The sequence below is a fragment of the Cyrtonyx montezumae genome, unplaced genomic scaffold (genome assembly GCF_038088225.1).
Source record: "Cyrtonyx montezumae isolate F1298 unplaced genomic scaffold, pur_monq_1.0 scaffold_6, whole genome shotgun sequence".
Lineage (NCBI taxonomy): Eukaryota > Metazoa > Chordata > Aves > Galliformes > Odontophoridae > Cyrtonyx > Cyrtonyx montezumae.
In genome coordinates this window covers 4099522-4114038 of record NW_027072067.1, presented here as the reverse complement: position 1 = coordinate 4114038, position 14517 = coordinate 4099522, and the positions used below count along the sequence as shown (strand labels likewise).

Genomic DNA, 14517 nt, shown 5'->3' with positions numbered 1-14517 from the left:
AGTGAGCAAATACTACTAACTCAATCGGATAGTGAACTGTTTGCTGTGTCAAAGCTTTTTGCCAAACACACACACAATTTTTCTTTTTGCTGTATGGATAATCAACCCCAGATGGCAATTTACATAGGCAACGGCATAAAAGAATCCATGCACTGCTGGTGCTCTCAGCCTCAATCAGAGCAAGCATGGGTGTTTGAGAATGTCACTGTTTATTTTTAATTGCTGTGTCCCTCCTTTGTGCAGGTTCAAGCGGTCAAAGATGTCGAAGTCCATTAGTAGAACTGGAAGATGATGCCACTTCATTTGGTGAGAGGGTTCCTCGAATTCAAAAAGCAGATGGTTTGTAATGTCCCTAATGCCCAGTGGGCACCAGCTGTCAATCTCAGTTACCATAGGGTCAGGGCAAAAAAAGGTCAGAGAGAGTCATAAACCACAATGTGTTGTGAAATGTGCTTCCTCCATTACCTTGTAGGCCTGAGAAAGGTTTGACCTTTTATAGGTATCCTAACCCAACTCCGCATGATGCTAGCAGGGGTAAGCACAACACACAACTCAAACTTAGAAGAGTTGCTTCCTTTATCTGTGCCTTGGTTACCTGCACACCACAAACAGTCACATTCACAAGCAGCTCATGGCAAAAAGCAAAATCCTGCTCACCACTATTATCACTGACAGTTATGGCACGTCTGCTATTTTGCACAAGGCAGCGGAAGGATCAGTTCATTTACAGCAACTGAAAATAAACTTTGAAGCAAACTGCTAATGCTGCAAGAGTCAAGTGATCTTGGCCTCTCTTTGTCAATGACTCATTGATCTGCTATCTTAGTCTTTCACTTCTCTAGAAATAAATGACTTAAGTGTTGTTACTAACCCCATTGAAAGGTCTGTTTTCTACAGGCTCTCTATAAATCCCAGCAGCAGCAAGTCACATCCTACAACCTAGCAGCAGTTCCAGAACATGCTGACATCACTTAAATCCCCAGCAAACGAATAAAATGTGCATCAGGCATTTCAGTGCTCTGTTCTTGTCATTTCCTCCACTTTCAGACATCTCAGGAAGCCCACCCAGTCAGACTCTGGTGCAAGCCTACTACTGACACACAATGACTCAACTAAAAGTAACCTCACTCAAACTCTGTTTAGTCCTTGGGCACATCCTATCTTGGAAATATGCCCGCTTCACTTTCCTATAGTTGAAAATCTAACACACTGATTTAAGCCACCCTTCTTGTTTCTTCATTCAACTGAAACAGAGCGGGTGACTTCACTGGTGGCTGCGTAACCAAAAAAATCTCTAAGTCTTTTGCTGTTATTAGCTTAATTACATTAGAGTAACAGAAAAATAATGGAATAATTTCAGATTGGAGAACACTCTCCTCTTTGTTGAGTGCTTCTTTCTATCAAGAAAATTGAGGGGAGTGAGAGACTCACCTTCAGGGCAGGAATCTCCACATTGTCACCGAGGCTAACAGAGCCAGAAAGAATAGTCCCTGTCATCACCGTGCCTTGACCCTTGATAGAGAAGCAGTGGTCGACGGCCATAAGGAAGTGTCCCGAGGGGTCTCTTGATGGCAGGTAAGCCTGAGACTTCAGGACCTGAATAAAAGATAAAAGCAGAACCACGCCTGGGTGAAAAGTCATGACAGCCATACAGCAAAAGGAAGGCAAGCGGATGATTGATTGAGCAACTTGCAGCTTTACTGACTTCAAGCATCTCCCCACGAGCTTAGAACGCACCAATGTCAAATTAACTGTGCGTGCCATAGAGGAGATGCACACTTAGCAGCAGGAACAGTTCGATTTTCTGCCTCAGAAAGATTTGGTGCTGTACATTCAGCTTGGTTAGCAAAACTGCGCTGGCAATGAAGTTGCTGCCAAACTCAATATAGACACTGCAGCAAAGTAAATGAAAAAAACAACCCTGTACCCTTGTCTTCCTCCTTCCCACCTGTATCAAAGCACAGCTGCATAGAGTATTTTGCTACTTCAGCTTTTTTGATTTAGCACAAATTAACTTGCATAAAGATATTAGTGCTCCATCCACACATCCCTCCCAGAAAAACTATTCCACTCAGATAAGTTCTCTAAGTCAACTTGGCTTTCAGATTTATGTTAACACTTCATGAAGGATCAAGCCACTAAGAAAATAGCTAAGCATCAATTTTTAGATAAATTCTCCAGGTTTAGGATTTCTGTTTTGCTGACAACGTTCTTAATATACATCATCATTGACTTTAATGATAAAAATGCAGTCACATACTAACAGTGGTTCAGAGGAGCTGTTTCACCTCTGTCTCCAAACACTCTTGATCTCTACCTCTGTTAAATATCCACATATAAGCTTGGCAATGCTTTTAGTGTCTGCTTTTAAGGTCAAAAACCATAGGTTAAGTCAAAGTCTGAATGGTAGAACAATGGAGAGGGAGCCTCATCAAGCAGAAAAAGGGCAATACCTTGAAGCTCAATGGCAGGGCTCACCCAGCATTTGCCAGCTCTGCTAATACTGGGTCTCAGAATCGACAAACATCTGGACTATGAGTAATTCTTTCAGAGTTTTTAACCCTGTGGAGCAGCACAGTAAATCTTCGAGGAACCATGGTAAACAAAAGTACAGACTAATCTCTCTCCAGCTCTCCAGATACTGCTGCAGGCAGCATGGCTTTTGCCAAGACAGCTCTAGGGCCAAATCGTGCCATACCCCAATGCCCATCTCAGGCCAGACACACATCTGAACACTGGGAGAAGAGACAACAAGCATGGTGTAAGTCCAGCACCTCGTCTACCTCAAACAGCACTCCTAAGCATCCTGCCCTTCACTGTATAAGCTTGATGCCCAGTAACTTAGCATATCATCCAGTTTTCTGAAAGCCTCAAGAATTATTCTCACAAAAAAACAAAACAAAACAAAAACAACCGGAAATTCAGCACTGCTAGAACTAAGGACACCTTGGAAGCATTAACTTGCTTTACAACCTTCTCTTGTTCACATGCACTTAATACAGTGCTAGCTACACCATCATATAGCTTTTTCCAGGCTCTGTCTTCATTCAGGTCACAAGACAAACCCAAGCCACGCATTTTACCTCCTGCAGAAGCACAAGGCATGCAAGTCAGAGCATCACAGAGAAAGACAGCATCATTTCAAGGGCAGGTGGGGCTGCTCTAGAGAGCAGATTCTACACTCATTAATGCCAGAACCCCCATGTAGCATCATGTTCTTACAAATGAAACTCACCACAGGTAATCAGGGGTTGTAAACCTCAAATTGTCCAAATAGACACCTCAAACCTTGGGGTAAGGAGAGAGCTAAGCACTCACATTTGCAATCAAAATTGGCAAGCACATCCCAGAAGAGTTCCTAGCTGCTTTAAATTTAGCATACAGTGTTTGTACACTCATTGGACTTCTTTGTACCTCAGCATCCCAATCTAAATGCAGGATCAGTCACATCTGCACTTCCGAAGGTCTTTTGGAAGTAAGTTAACTATTTGTCAAGCGTTCAAGATATCAGAGCTGAGTGCCAAAGAAAAGTCCAGAAGGAAATGAAATATTCTGACTGCAGAGCACTATCTGAACGGACTTATGAGGCCACACAAAGAACAAGGAGCATTAAAACAACACACTGTCTCCTCAGCAGTAGCTCTGTCCATCCTCCACAACAAGGCACAGGTTGTTTAGAATGAAGAATCATACACTTAAACCCTCTATCATCACGCCCACGTGAGGGAAGGAGACATTCACCTATGCATGATTTCTCAGTACACAAATTCACAGCTTCACTGTTTTCCCAACAGTGATGCATAGGGAAAGGCAATAGCAGATAACCAGTTCTAAATTACCCAAACAAGGGTGATAATCATAATCCAGTTAAAGAACAAAAGATTCACTTACTCATCCCAAAGATCAGGTCTTGTCAAATACTCTAAAAAGAGGAATCTTCAGGTAGAGAGCCTTCCCTCGTGGCAGCCAGCCCTTAAATGAGGCTTAGGGAGGGGTGAATTGCTTTCACCTGTGCTCCCAGGGCTGGTTGTGGCCCTTCCCCAGGTGTTCAATCATTGCTTCAAGCTGTGACTTAGTAATTCCCATCCACAGTGTGATTATAAAATAACACTTAACAGTGATCTGGCAGAATTTTAAAGCAATTTTCATTTATCATGCATTGTAATTCCCGACAACTTTAAAACACTTTACCATGTGTGATATTGGTTTCTTAAGACAGCTATTCAAAGAATTTGAAGTTGGAAAAGGGGATCCACTTTTGGGGCACAGATCTGCAACTCCCATACTCCCTGGAAGAATCCCCTGATGAATTAAGTCCCATTGAACTGACATTAAGGCAGTAGTTTTTCAGTCCAAGATATTAATACAGTGTCACTCCGAAAGATTTAAAGATGCTCAAGCACATTTTACAGCATTGTTACGTTCTTCAGCAGTACCTCAATTAATTCAGTAACACCTAGTGGATTCTCAGACTCTGGGGCTTCTGGTCCACCCGGCTTTGCTGCAACAGCAACAATGGGACACCCACAGAACCTGGAAGAGAGAAAGACTCCCACCATTAGACCACAGATCTCCCACATGTGTAAACCAGACTGTGAAGGCAAAGGAAACTGTTTCAGAACCTGATTTATCTGTTCTTCCCCCTTAGTGAATAATGGACAGTTTTATTATTTTTTAATTACTGGAATTTGTACCACTGAACTTCAACACAAAACCTTTAACACTGTTCAGCATTAGCCAAAGATTCAACTTTTGACTGACACTGAAAGCAAGAGCTCATTTCTGAAGCAAGGACCCATTACTCAGTCTTGTCAGAGTGGCTCTGAATTCAAGCTAGTTTACCTGGTGACTAACACAGTTTTCAGCTTCCAATAGAACAATTACAGTCCTGGCTGTACAGTCAAAACCTTCCAAACAGGAGCCAAATGCAAGATGGCACGATATCTACCTGAGTCTGCAGGCAACCTGTACAATTTGCAGCCAGCAGAAAGGCCTAATTCTAATGAAATCAAAATTTATAAAACAATCTCAAACATGTAAGGCTTCTGAAAAGAGCAGTACAGATGGCCCCATTTTAGCTTTTCTCTTACAATGAATTCTGTTCTTCAAGCCCTTTAATATTCAGCAGCTCCTCTGTTATTTTTTGAAGTCTACTGATTAAATTTGTGACATTTACTCCCTAGAACTCAACCTATGGTTCAACTGATCTGCTAGCTTGCTTTGCCTACATTTTGGAAATGGAAATCAGAGTGTAAGACAGGTTACTACTGCTTTTTTTTTTTTTTTCCCCAAAAGTCAGGAATAACTACATTAAATATACATATGTTACAGCAATGGAATAATAAACAACAGTAAATCATGGGTTGGCTCTGAAAGATAGATGATTCTTATTCAATAGGTTCAGACCAAACGTCGCGAGTGCTGTCAGCCTTGTGATCCTTCTTCACCCCAAATCATCGATTTCATCTCCAGAAAGGAAGAGCTGGAGTAAGGAAAAAACACTAAGTTCTGTACAGTGAGCTCATTTAGTAGTAAAAGAGAACCCAATATATCTTCTCTGAAGCATTTGGAACAAAGGGCAAAAAAAACACACACTGAAATTTCTGCAATTAACCAATACAACTTTCAGAAGTCTTATTTGCACAGAAACTCTTTAGGACAACGTATTGCAATGAACAAAGGTTTCCCCCACGAAAGAAGAAACGGAAGTAATCATTTACTGATGTTGGTGATGCTTCCAAATATGATTAGGTCCTACTAAAACTGTCACTCCACGACACAGATTTCTTGACAGCAGTGTTTAGGTCCTGTTAGACAAAGACACGAGGTAGCAAATGCCAGAAGTTACAATGAAAGAGAAATTCCATTCATAGGAACGGTTTGCTTTTACTTACAGTATCACAAGATTAGGTCAAATTTTCAAACTATGACAAGTTACTTTCCTCTGCCTATAATAATAATCAGTAAGTAAACTAGTCCTGGAGAACACCCCATTGACAAGTGTCTGCTTCCTGAGGCGGCTGTCAGCTTGTCTCAGCACGTGCCCTGCTGTTCAAAGTGCTTTAGAAATACGAAAACAGTCAAGCATATAGAATCATAAAATCATAGGGGTTGGAAGGGACCTCAAGAGATCATCGAGTCCAACCCCCCTGCCAAAGCAGGTTCCCTACACCAGGTAAATATATATAAATTATATATAATATATATTTGGAAGTTTAAAGCTGAGTGGAAAAGAGGCTGTCAAGAAACAACACGCACCCAGCGTACGACAGGACAGACACTTCACAGTCAGCTCAAGGCAGCAAAGCTTTAAAGCATCATAAAGCACAGACTACTCTTGCTAAAAAGGAATTTTAGTTATGGGAACAATACACAGGCACATCCGATAACAGAGCACTTCTGGGATCCAGAGTTCAAACGAATAATTAAAACATTATGACAGACCATTTCTCTCCATGTGGAATCACAGCTGTTGTTATCAGCTGATGCACATCCTCGTTTTAAAAGGGAGCTGGCAGAAAGGACCTCGCAGTTAACACGTCCCATGTTTCAAAAACTCACTTCCCTTTCAGTTCTGACAGCCTGCTCGTTTTCAAGACATACCTGTGGGACTCATCTGTACTTCATTCCCCTAATTCTCAAAATCAAAATGTGACCTACAAGCCATAAACCTCGGAGTCTTAATGTACCCTGGACAAAATAAGCTCTGCTTCTAAGTTGTGTAATCACTAAAAGGGTTTCTGTTTTATCTTCCCATCTCATAACAGCCACATTCTTAATGGCAAATCTCCCTGCACTTTGTTCATTATTTTCATCAATTAATTTAGGCAAAACAAGACTGAAACACCAACTCAGTCACACTGCATTGTAGGAAACTTCAGGAACACTGTCAATCAGACTCTTGTCCATATTGATCTGTCCCAGATAAAGGCAGCTTCTGGTGATCTTCATCTCCCTACTTAAGGTGATCACATTAGGAAAAGCTCTAATGCTTTCTTTTCATTAGTGAAGAAAAATAATTCTGAATCACAGCAAAGTTTACGAGCTCGCAAACAAAGCTCTCCTTCATCCAGCATTTCTGGCTTTGTTTTATCCAATCTGAATTCAAAGCAACGCTTTAAACTGAAAAGTTTAATTACACTAAGATATTACTATGTACATGATACTTGCAAATCCAGGGCTGAGTTTGAACTTCTGGTAATGTTTCCACTCTTCTCCTCATCTACATCCATGACTCATGTAGCAGGGGCCAGACAGATGAATTTAGAAGAATGCTGAAAGTGAAATGCAGTCAAAGTATTTACATTGCAAGTTAACTGTTAACATTACTGCTAACTTACTTTGTATTTTCCAAGGTCTTCTGCATTTTCTTAGTCATCTTCTCAATGGCACTTTGTCTCTTTGCCTCTGGAAGGAGATCTATTTTGTTCAGAACTACCACCATCTTCTGGCAGGCAATCTGCCCGATCACCAAGCACTCCGCTGACTGCGTCTGCATCCCTTTTGTCACATCGATGACAAGCATCATCAAATCAATAATCTGGGCACCTGCAGAAGAATTCACAGTCACTATTGCAGCAGCACAAACAGGCTAAGGATCATTTTCTCAAATAGCTTTCGTAAAAAACTGTCTGCATATGTACACATGCCCACAATCATAAATAAAGTACCAATGAATGCAAGCATTAAATGTGTGGCTGTGTTTCAAATCACGACATAAGGAATTTAGGCCCTTATATACTACTATCAGATTATACAAAAATATGCAAACCTCTGATTGTTTACACGTTCCCCATATTACCAGCACAAAGACACTATCACTGCATTAAAAAATAAGGGTCAGGTTTACTACAAATCTAAAGAAATTCATATAAGCTTTCAGTATGAAGAGGAGCTGACTAGCACCCTTCAATACATCACCACTCACTTCTTTTCTTCATCAGTGAAAAGCATATTTCATACTGCAGCCATAAACAGTAACAATGCTTAGAGCTGTTCTTCATGAAAAAGCTCCTAAATCTCAGGTTACTGTTAACAATTGTGCTCAGGGTTATTTTATTCATATATTTTTCATGAGCTCATTATCCTCTGACTGAAGCAACTCAAATTTCATGAATTTATCTTCATTTTCAATTGATTTTGGTGAATGTTGGGCCTTCCACTAATTGCATTCAGGAACTATCTCACTGCAGGTAACTGAAATACTCTGAACAACCAAGACCGAGGTGCGATGACTTCAATATAACCAAGTTTAAATATGAAATAGGAAAAGAAGTGTAAAGCTGAAATATCAGGAAGTTGAACAAAAAAAAACCAACCCAGCATGTCAAGAGATGCAGTGGAAGAAATGGTGTAAAACTGCAGCATTTGGAACATAAGTGCTTTTAATATTTGTCTCAAGCTTTTGATCAGAAGAACGTGAAATCGATGCGACTGTTCCTTGTTCTTCTGCCCTCTCCAACCCACTATTTTTTTTTCCCAGTCTTTATAATGGCAGTCACAACAGCCACCCTTGTTCCTAGTTCCCATGAACTCTCGGGATAGGAAATCATTCTGAGGCTGAAGTGCATGGGTGAACGAGTGGGTGGGAACGACAACGAGAAAAAAGTTATGGTTACAAATGACTATTTTCAACCTACCAGAGCTTTCATCTTGGAATAATGAATGCTAAATGTAAATAATGGATGCTTCAGAGGGCTGGCTGGCTTACGATGACATCTGCAAAGCTCCCGCACAACTTTTCAGCAATCATTTCAAAAAACTCTCCAAGACAAACTGAAGATAAAGTTTATCTCTTTGAAAAGTATTTTTATTGTTTCAAGAATGCAATTAATTTAGAACTTGCTTAAATGATAACAGGGCTGCACGAAAAGCTGGGACGTCCCGCGCCACGCTGAAGCACAGAGCTGGAGAACAGCAAACAAGGGGAACCAACAGCATGAAAACTGTTCAAGTGGAACAAAACACTGAACAATCATCATGCACGCACTGCTTTGAGCGTATCCAGCAGGGGTTGGGTCTTTTGGACATAAAACTTAATGCCTGTGTTTTGTGTTAAGCTACTCCGCATGGTAATTCTTCCTGCACAGATGACACCTTTAAAAAATGACAGAGAATTAGTAACTAAAATCAAACCACAAAGTTAAACAACATCACTACCATGAAAAGATGGCTCTCGTTCAATGAAATAATGATACTGCAGGTTAAGTTTTAGCTAAGCCTGATGGCTGCTGAGGTATGGCACTCTGCACTCTGCAATGAAGTCAAAGCAACCAGATCTGATTCCAGCCTTGCAAAGGGCGGCTCATGTGATGCATAATGTATGGTGCAATATCTCTTCCCTCCAACAGAAGACAAAATCTGCGCTGAAGCTGTTACATGCAGTTTCAGTACAAGGGCCCCTTTATCTTGAAACACTAAATTAACTGCTTTGAACACATTTGTTACAAAGCAAATACTTGTAATTGCTGTATTTATGAATCTATTAGTAACACTTGAAAAGAGCGACAAAACTCATCAGCCCGGTTCCTAGAAGGTCAAGAATGTCTACCTCGGGGCATTTCACAGCAAAGAAAAGATGAACACAGGAAAAATAACTGTGCAGCCCATGGAAAAACTCCAGAACCACCAGAAAAGGCATCAAGACATTCCACATGAGAACACATTACAGACAAGGAAACAGCAACATACTCAAGCTAGCAAGTATACGGCTTAGTACAGCTCTTGTGAATTTTGTTTTATTCTATAACCCATTTCCTTAGTTGCCCTTCATCCACACAGAATGGTTCATTAAACACTTAAAAGTGAAGTAACCCAGGGAGATCAAAACAAGGATTCACAGGGACAGAGTCCCTAATGGTAAAAGTTAACAACTCACGTACAGGAAAGTGACTAAACTACAGTCTCAGCACACACATAAGTACTCCAGAGCATCAAACATCTCATTCAGAACAGTTTTTCCTTTAGTATGTAAATAATCATAGGAGACGCCTACAGTATGTTTCATTTAAATTGCGAACATGAAGCTCTCTTTCAAACTACTAAATCAACTTTCTACCATGTTGGACTTTGGTCAACAAAAAGAGCAATGCTCCTGAAGGGTATTTCTACAGCAGAGCAAGATTTAACTAAGAAAAGCTACAGTAAGAATGGATTATATAAATGTGCTCCTGTGTCTTATCATCTGACTTGGAATGACCTTTTAATCGAAGGTTAAAAATATTACAGCCATACCAATTAGAGGCTCCACAATCAAGATGAATAAAACAAGGTGATGATATCACCCCATGTACCTGCACTATCTGACCACAGAAGGCCTGCCGAGGGTCCTGTGACAAACAGAACTACAAGGAAATGAAGCACGTTTTCTCTTAAAGCAGGACAGAATATCATCCCAAGCAGCCAAGATGAGGAACAGTCATTGCTCCCATACTGAGCCCTCAAAGCAGGCAAGCAAGACTGAAAACAAACCCAAATGAAGGAGAGATGCATGCGAAGGATGGGTCTGCACACAAGGAAGCACAGCAATGAGAAAAAAATTATTTAATTGAAGTAGGTGACATAGAATCTACAATATAGCTGAATTAAGGTATTCAAATGACTTCCCCTACAGGAAAAAAAAACAGACACGTAACTTTACTGTTTCATCTATGAAAGTGGTGTCCAAGAGCATTAAGGAAGACAGTTCTCATCAAGTATGCTTTCTCACTTAGTTGGAAAATCATCCACCTTCATGTGGTGACAGAGCTCAGCTACAGCCCCATAAGAAGGAAGTGAAACACAGTCACCAAAAAACACAAGGGAGTGGGAAAGATGGGAATTATATAGCACAATGAGAAGCTAAACCACAGTAGAAAAACAAAGAAAAGAAGTAGATGGTCTGCTGAGTGAAGGAAAACAAACACAAAGATAGCACGAACAGAGGGAGTCTGGGTGACAGCCAGATATGGGGACAATCAACAAGGCTGGCAGCACTGCATCAGAGAACAGCCTGCAAGAGCTGCATCAGCTGAACTCAGGGGCACCGGCACTCATCTGTACCACGGCAGTGCCAAGAATCACAGAACAGAAAGAAAATATCTGCCCTTGCTTTGAATACTCAAGTCCAGTCTGCTCTCACTTCTGTATTTTGGGGAATGTCTGACAGTGATCCTCATCAAGGAAGCAACTCCTCACTGCCTGCGCATCAAGTAGGATCCACGCCAGCAGAGGGACCGCAGGCCAGGCCCCACGTCGGCCGATCCCGTCTGGCACAGTGGGCTCCTGAGCAGGCGTTCACAATGTGAATGGCTCATTGTTTCAGAAAGCCAAAGCCAAAAAGTATTAAAACCAGATCTGTCATACCATATTCACAGGGAAACATCACAGGAGTACCCAATCCTCCGTAGACTGTACTTTCTATAAACTGCAAAGCACTGTAATTGCTGGGTTTATTTTGGCACAGAACGTCGCCCTCTTACGTGGCAAATCTCTTCCAGCCTCCGTCATAGAATCTGTAGTAGCTCTGCAAGTTCAGGAACTCAAAAACCTTCCTGTTTGTGCAACCTGCTGCACACCTGTACATTACCTATATACCTGAGCTCCTGTATTGAGCTGCATGGAGATGGAGCTCTATAGCAAAAGCACATTCCCAGCGAATTAACAAAGGCATTTTTAAGCCTAAAGGTGGGGGGACACAATAGGTAAATACAACACTGTCGATTTCACCTTCCACGTAATCAGCTCCAAAACCTTACCACCTCTATACGTGCAAACTGTACCCGTATTCAGCCTAAAATGCAAGCACTGAACTAACTGGCAGTTTCAGTATCGCTGAAAAAGAAAAACCTGAAGACATTTTTAATGGACAATTTCGGTGGTTTTCTCTTCAACAAACACAATTTAAGAATATGAAAGTACTTAAAACCACTACTACTTCAGCGAGCAGAAACTCTGTACTACATTAGATTCCCCGTAATCTATCCCCACAGAGGCAAACGGGCTGCAGTCAGACCCAGGCAGCTCAGAGATGGACAGAAGGGGTCCCAGTGTGAGCCAGCACAGGGTCCCACGTGCACATCAGCACCAAACCCGAGCATAGCTGACTCAGGGCTCCTTTAAGCTACCGAGTCCTTCTCCATTTGTCGTCATCTTTGTGGCTGACATCGCACAAGCAGCCCAACTCCTGTCACCAAAAGGAAACAGAAAGCGGAATTGGAAATGTAAAAATAAAATAATGGCAGGCCACGGGCTATAATTTGATTTCACGCTTTACAAGGAAATGAAAGAGGACTTCCTCAAACTTTCTTTTTTTTTTTTTTTTAAGTATGCTTTTACCATGTTAGGATTTCCTCTAGCGCTGAAGAGAAAATCGGATTGTAGAAAATGCGCTGTTCTCAAGTATCACTGCTACTCAGGGGCAAAGCTCTGTTTTAATGTGCACTTCCCATTCTGGGGAAGAGGAAATTCTTCAATTAATAAACCGGGTGGACTGAGGCGAGTTTTTAAGGTTTAATCAATTTCATCTGCACGGAGGATAAAAAGAGCGACTATTCTACCATTTTTGCCTCTCCTATTCCCCTTAAAAAAGTAAAAAAAGATCAATGTTTTATTGTAAATTCTTTGAGGTTAGTATCTCCTGTCTCAGGAAATATTGTCTATATCATGCAGCCAGTGTGAAACTTCCCCTTTCCCAGCCCCCCTCCTCGGTAGGAATCTATTTCAGAAAGGACTACATTATTCCCTGCTTTCATATGCAACGACATGTTGGGAGATGCTACAAGTTGGGCAGCATTTTGCTCGGTGTCCTGGGGGGAGGCACTGTGATAACTAAGGAAGATGGCTGGCAGGATATGAAGTCTTCCAAACTTTAAGCTGAAAAAAAGGAGGTGTGGGGTAGGGGGAGACGTGCACACAACCGGAGCGCATGAATTACACGTGAAACGATCCTCTGCAAAGCAATGCAAATCGTGCAGCAAAAGTGACGCGCCGACTTGCATTAGGAATCTCTTTGGGAAGGACAGCAACTCGTGGAGCTCGAGCATGCCACCACCCTTTCCCAGGCATGCTATTCTTGCAGGCTTCAGCAGCTGGAAACACAAACAGACTGCACAGCTTCTATCTGTGGACAGCTTGGCGCATCTCCGATAGCAAGGGTCAGACCAGCAACCCACAAGCCTTCTTTCTGAGTACACAGTAAAGCTTAGAATTACACGCATATTTGATTTTTTTTTTTCCTAACAATAAAGAAACCGCTGGTTGCACAAATTCCCCTTAAATGAAAACCAGGCACTGAGCTCCTTCCTAAACTGAGAGCTACAAAGAGAAAGCAGGATGACCACAAGAGCACGCTCCTAGGAACCACTTTTCTGATACGCCAAATAACCTTTTGGTTATTTACTTGTAATCTTGAGTTCAACTCAAATATAAATAGTAAGTGATGGAAAGAGATAACTGTTGATGAGAATAGAAAGACTCTCTGGGAGAGAAGAAGAAAAAAAACCATCATGCAAGAATATGTTTTATATATTATATTCCAAATAAACTAGAGTGCAACACCATCCTGAAGATGTTAAGGACCTGTGGGCCTCTACTTCCATTTGTCTAGCATGACAGAGACAGCTATGTGTTCTTCAAAGGGACAAATAATATAATTAGAATCCACCAATAAGCTCAATTGTCCATGAGGAGGAAGCACAAAAGTGGTAATGTCTCAAATGAAGGTTACGATGAGAAACATTGAGGGATGTCAACTAATAATTAACGATTACATGCAGATCCTGCTGTTGCAGTACTGTCCATATGAATAAGCTTAAACAGATTACCTTTGCTGCAAAAATAAAGGCCACCCTCAAAACGTATTACAGTACAGAAAGCAGGAAGGTCACCACAGGACTTCACAGAGAAACTAAGGGGGAAGTGCAGGATGCTGGGCTGCCCACGTAGCTGTAGATCACACTTCCCAAACCACACACCTTCAGCTCACAACAGCAAACACAGGAGGGCTGGGTGCTGAATCAAGATGCTCAGAAAGTGAATGGAGAACACTGACACAGTGGATGACCCTGTGACACAGGCAGAAATGTAGCACTGAGTTGCTGACTTGACATCTGTGTACTACTTTCAAGGACTTAGTTACTCAGAAAACACTATGGGCTCGCCCTGAGCAGCCAGCAACACTGGTTGCAAGATGGAACCTGAGCTCTTTGCTCACTCCCCTCTGAATACTGAGGTCCTGTTCCTCAGCCTGTGCTAGAAAAGGGAAAGGACAGCATGAAATGAAGAAAAATATTCTGAATAAGAAATCCAAAAGATAAGTGACCTCAAAAACAGGAAACAAGACAAATGCAGTGAGTGCTTCAAGTTTTTGTAGAGAAAAACCCACGTAGCAGCGTTCAATGACAAAAGCATATGAAGTTGAGCAAGAGAAGGAAAACAAAATCCCTCTATAAAGAGCATAATGAGTCCTGTAATGGGGAAGTGTCCATCTTTAGTGTTGCTAGTTACTGCTTGGCTCCAGACAAACGGGAAGGCAGATTT

General features: G+C 41.5%; 1 protein-coding gene across 1 annotated transcript in view; it reads right to left on the bottom strand.

Annotated features, from left to right (window-relative positions):
- Window positions 1-14517, bottom strand: part of EEFSEC (eukaryotic elongation factor, selenocysteine-tRNA specific) — a 110537-nt gene that overhangs the window by 74049 nt on the left and 21971 nt on the right. Inside the window, exons 2-4 of the mRNA XM_065749264.1 lie at window positions 7341-7548; window positions 4437-4533; window positions 1432-1596 (exon numbers count right to left, since the gene is read on the bottom strand). Coding sequence (XP_065605336.1) covers window positions 1432-1596; window positions 4437-4533; window positions 7341-7548 — 470 coding nt within the window. The remainder of the gene's footprint in view (window positions 1-1431; window positions 1597-4436; window positions 4534-7340; window positions 7549-14517) is intronic.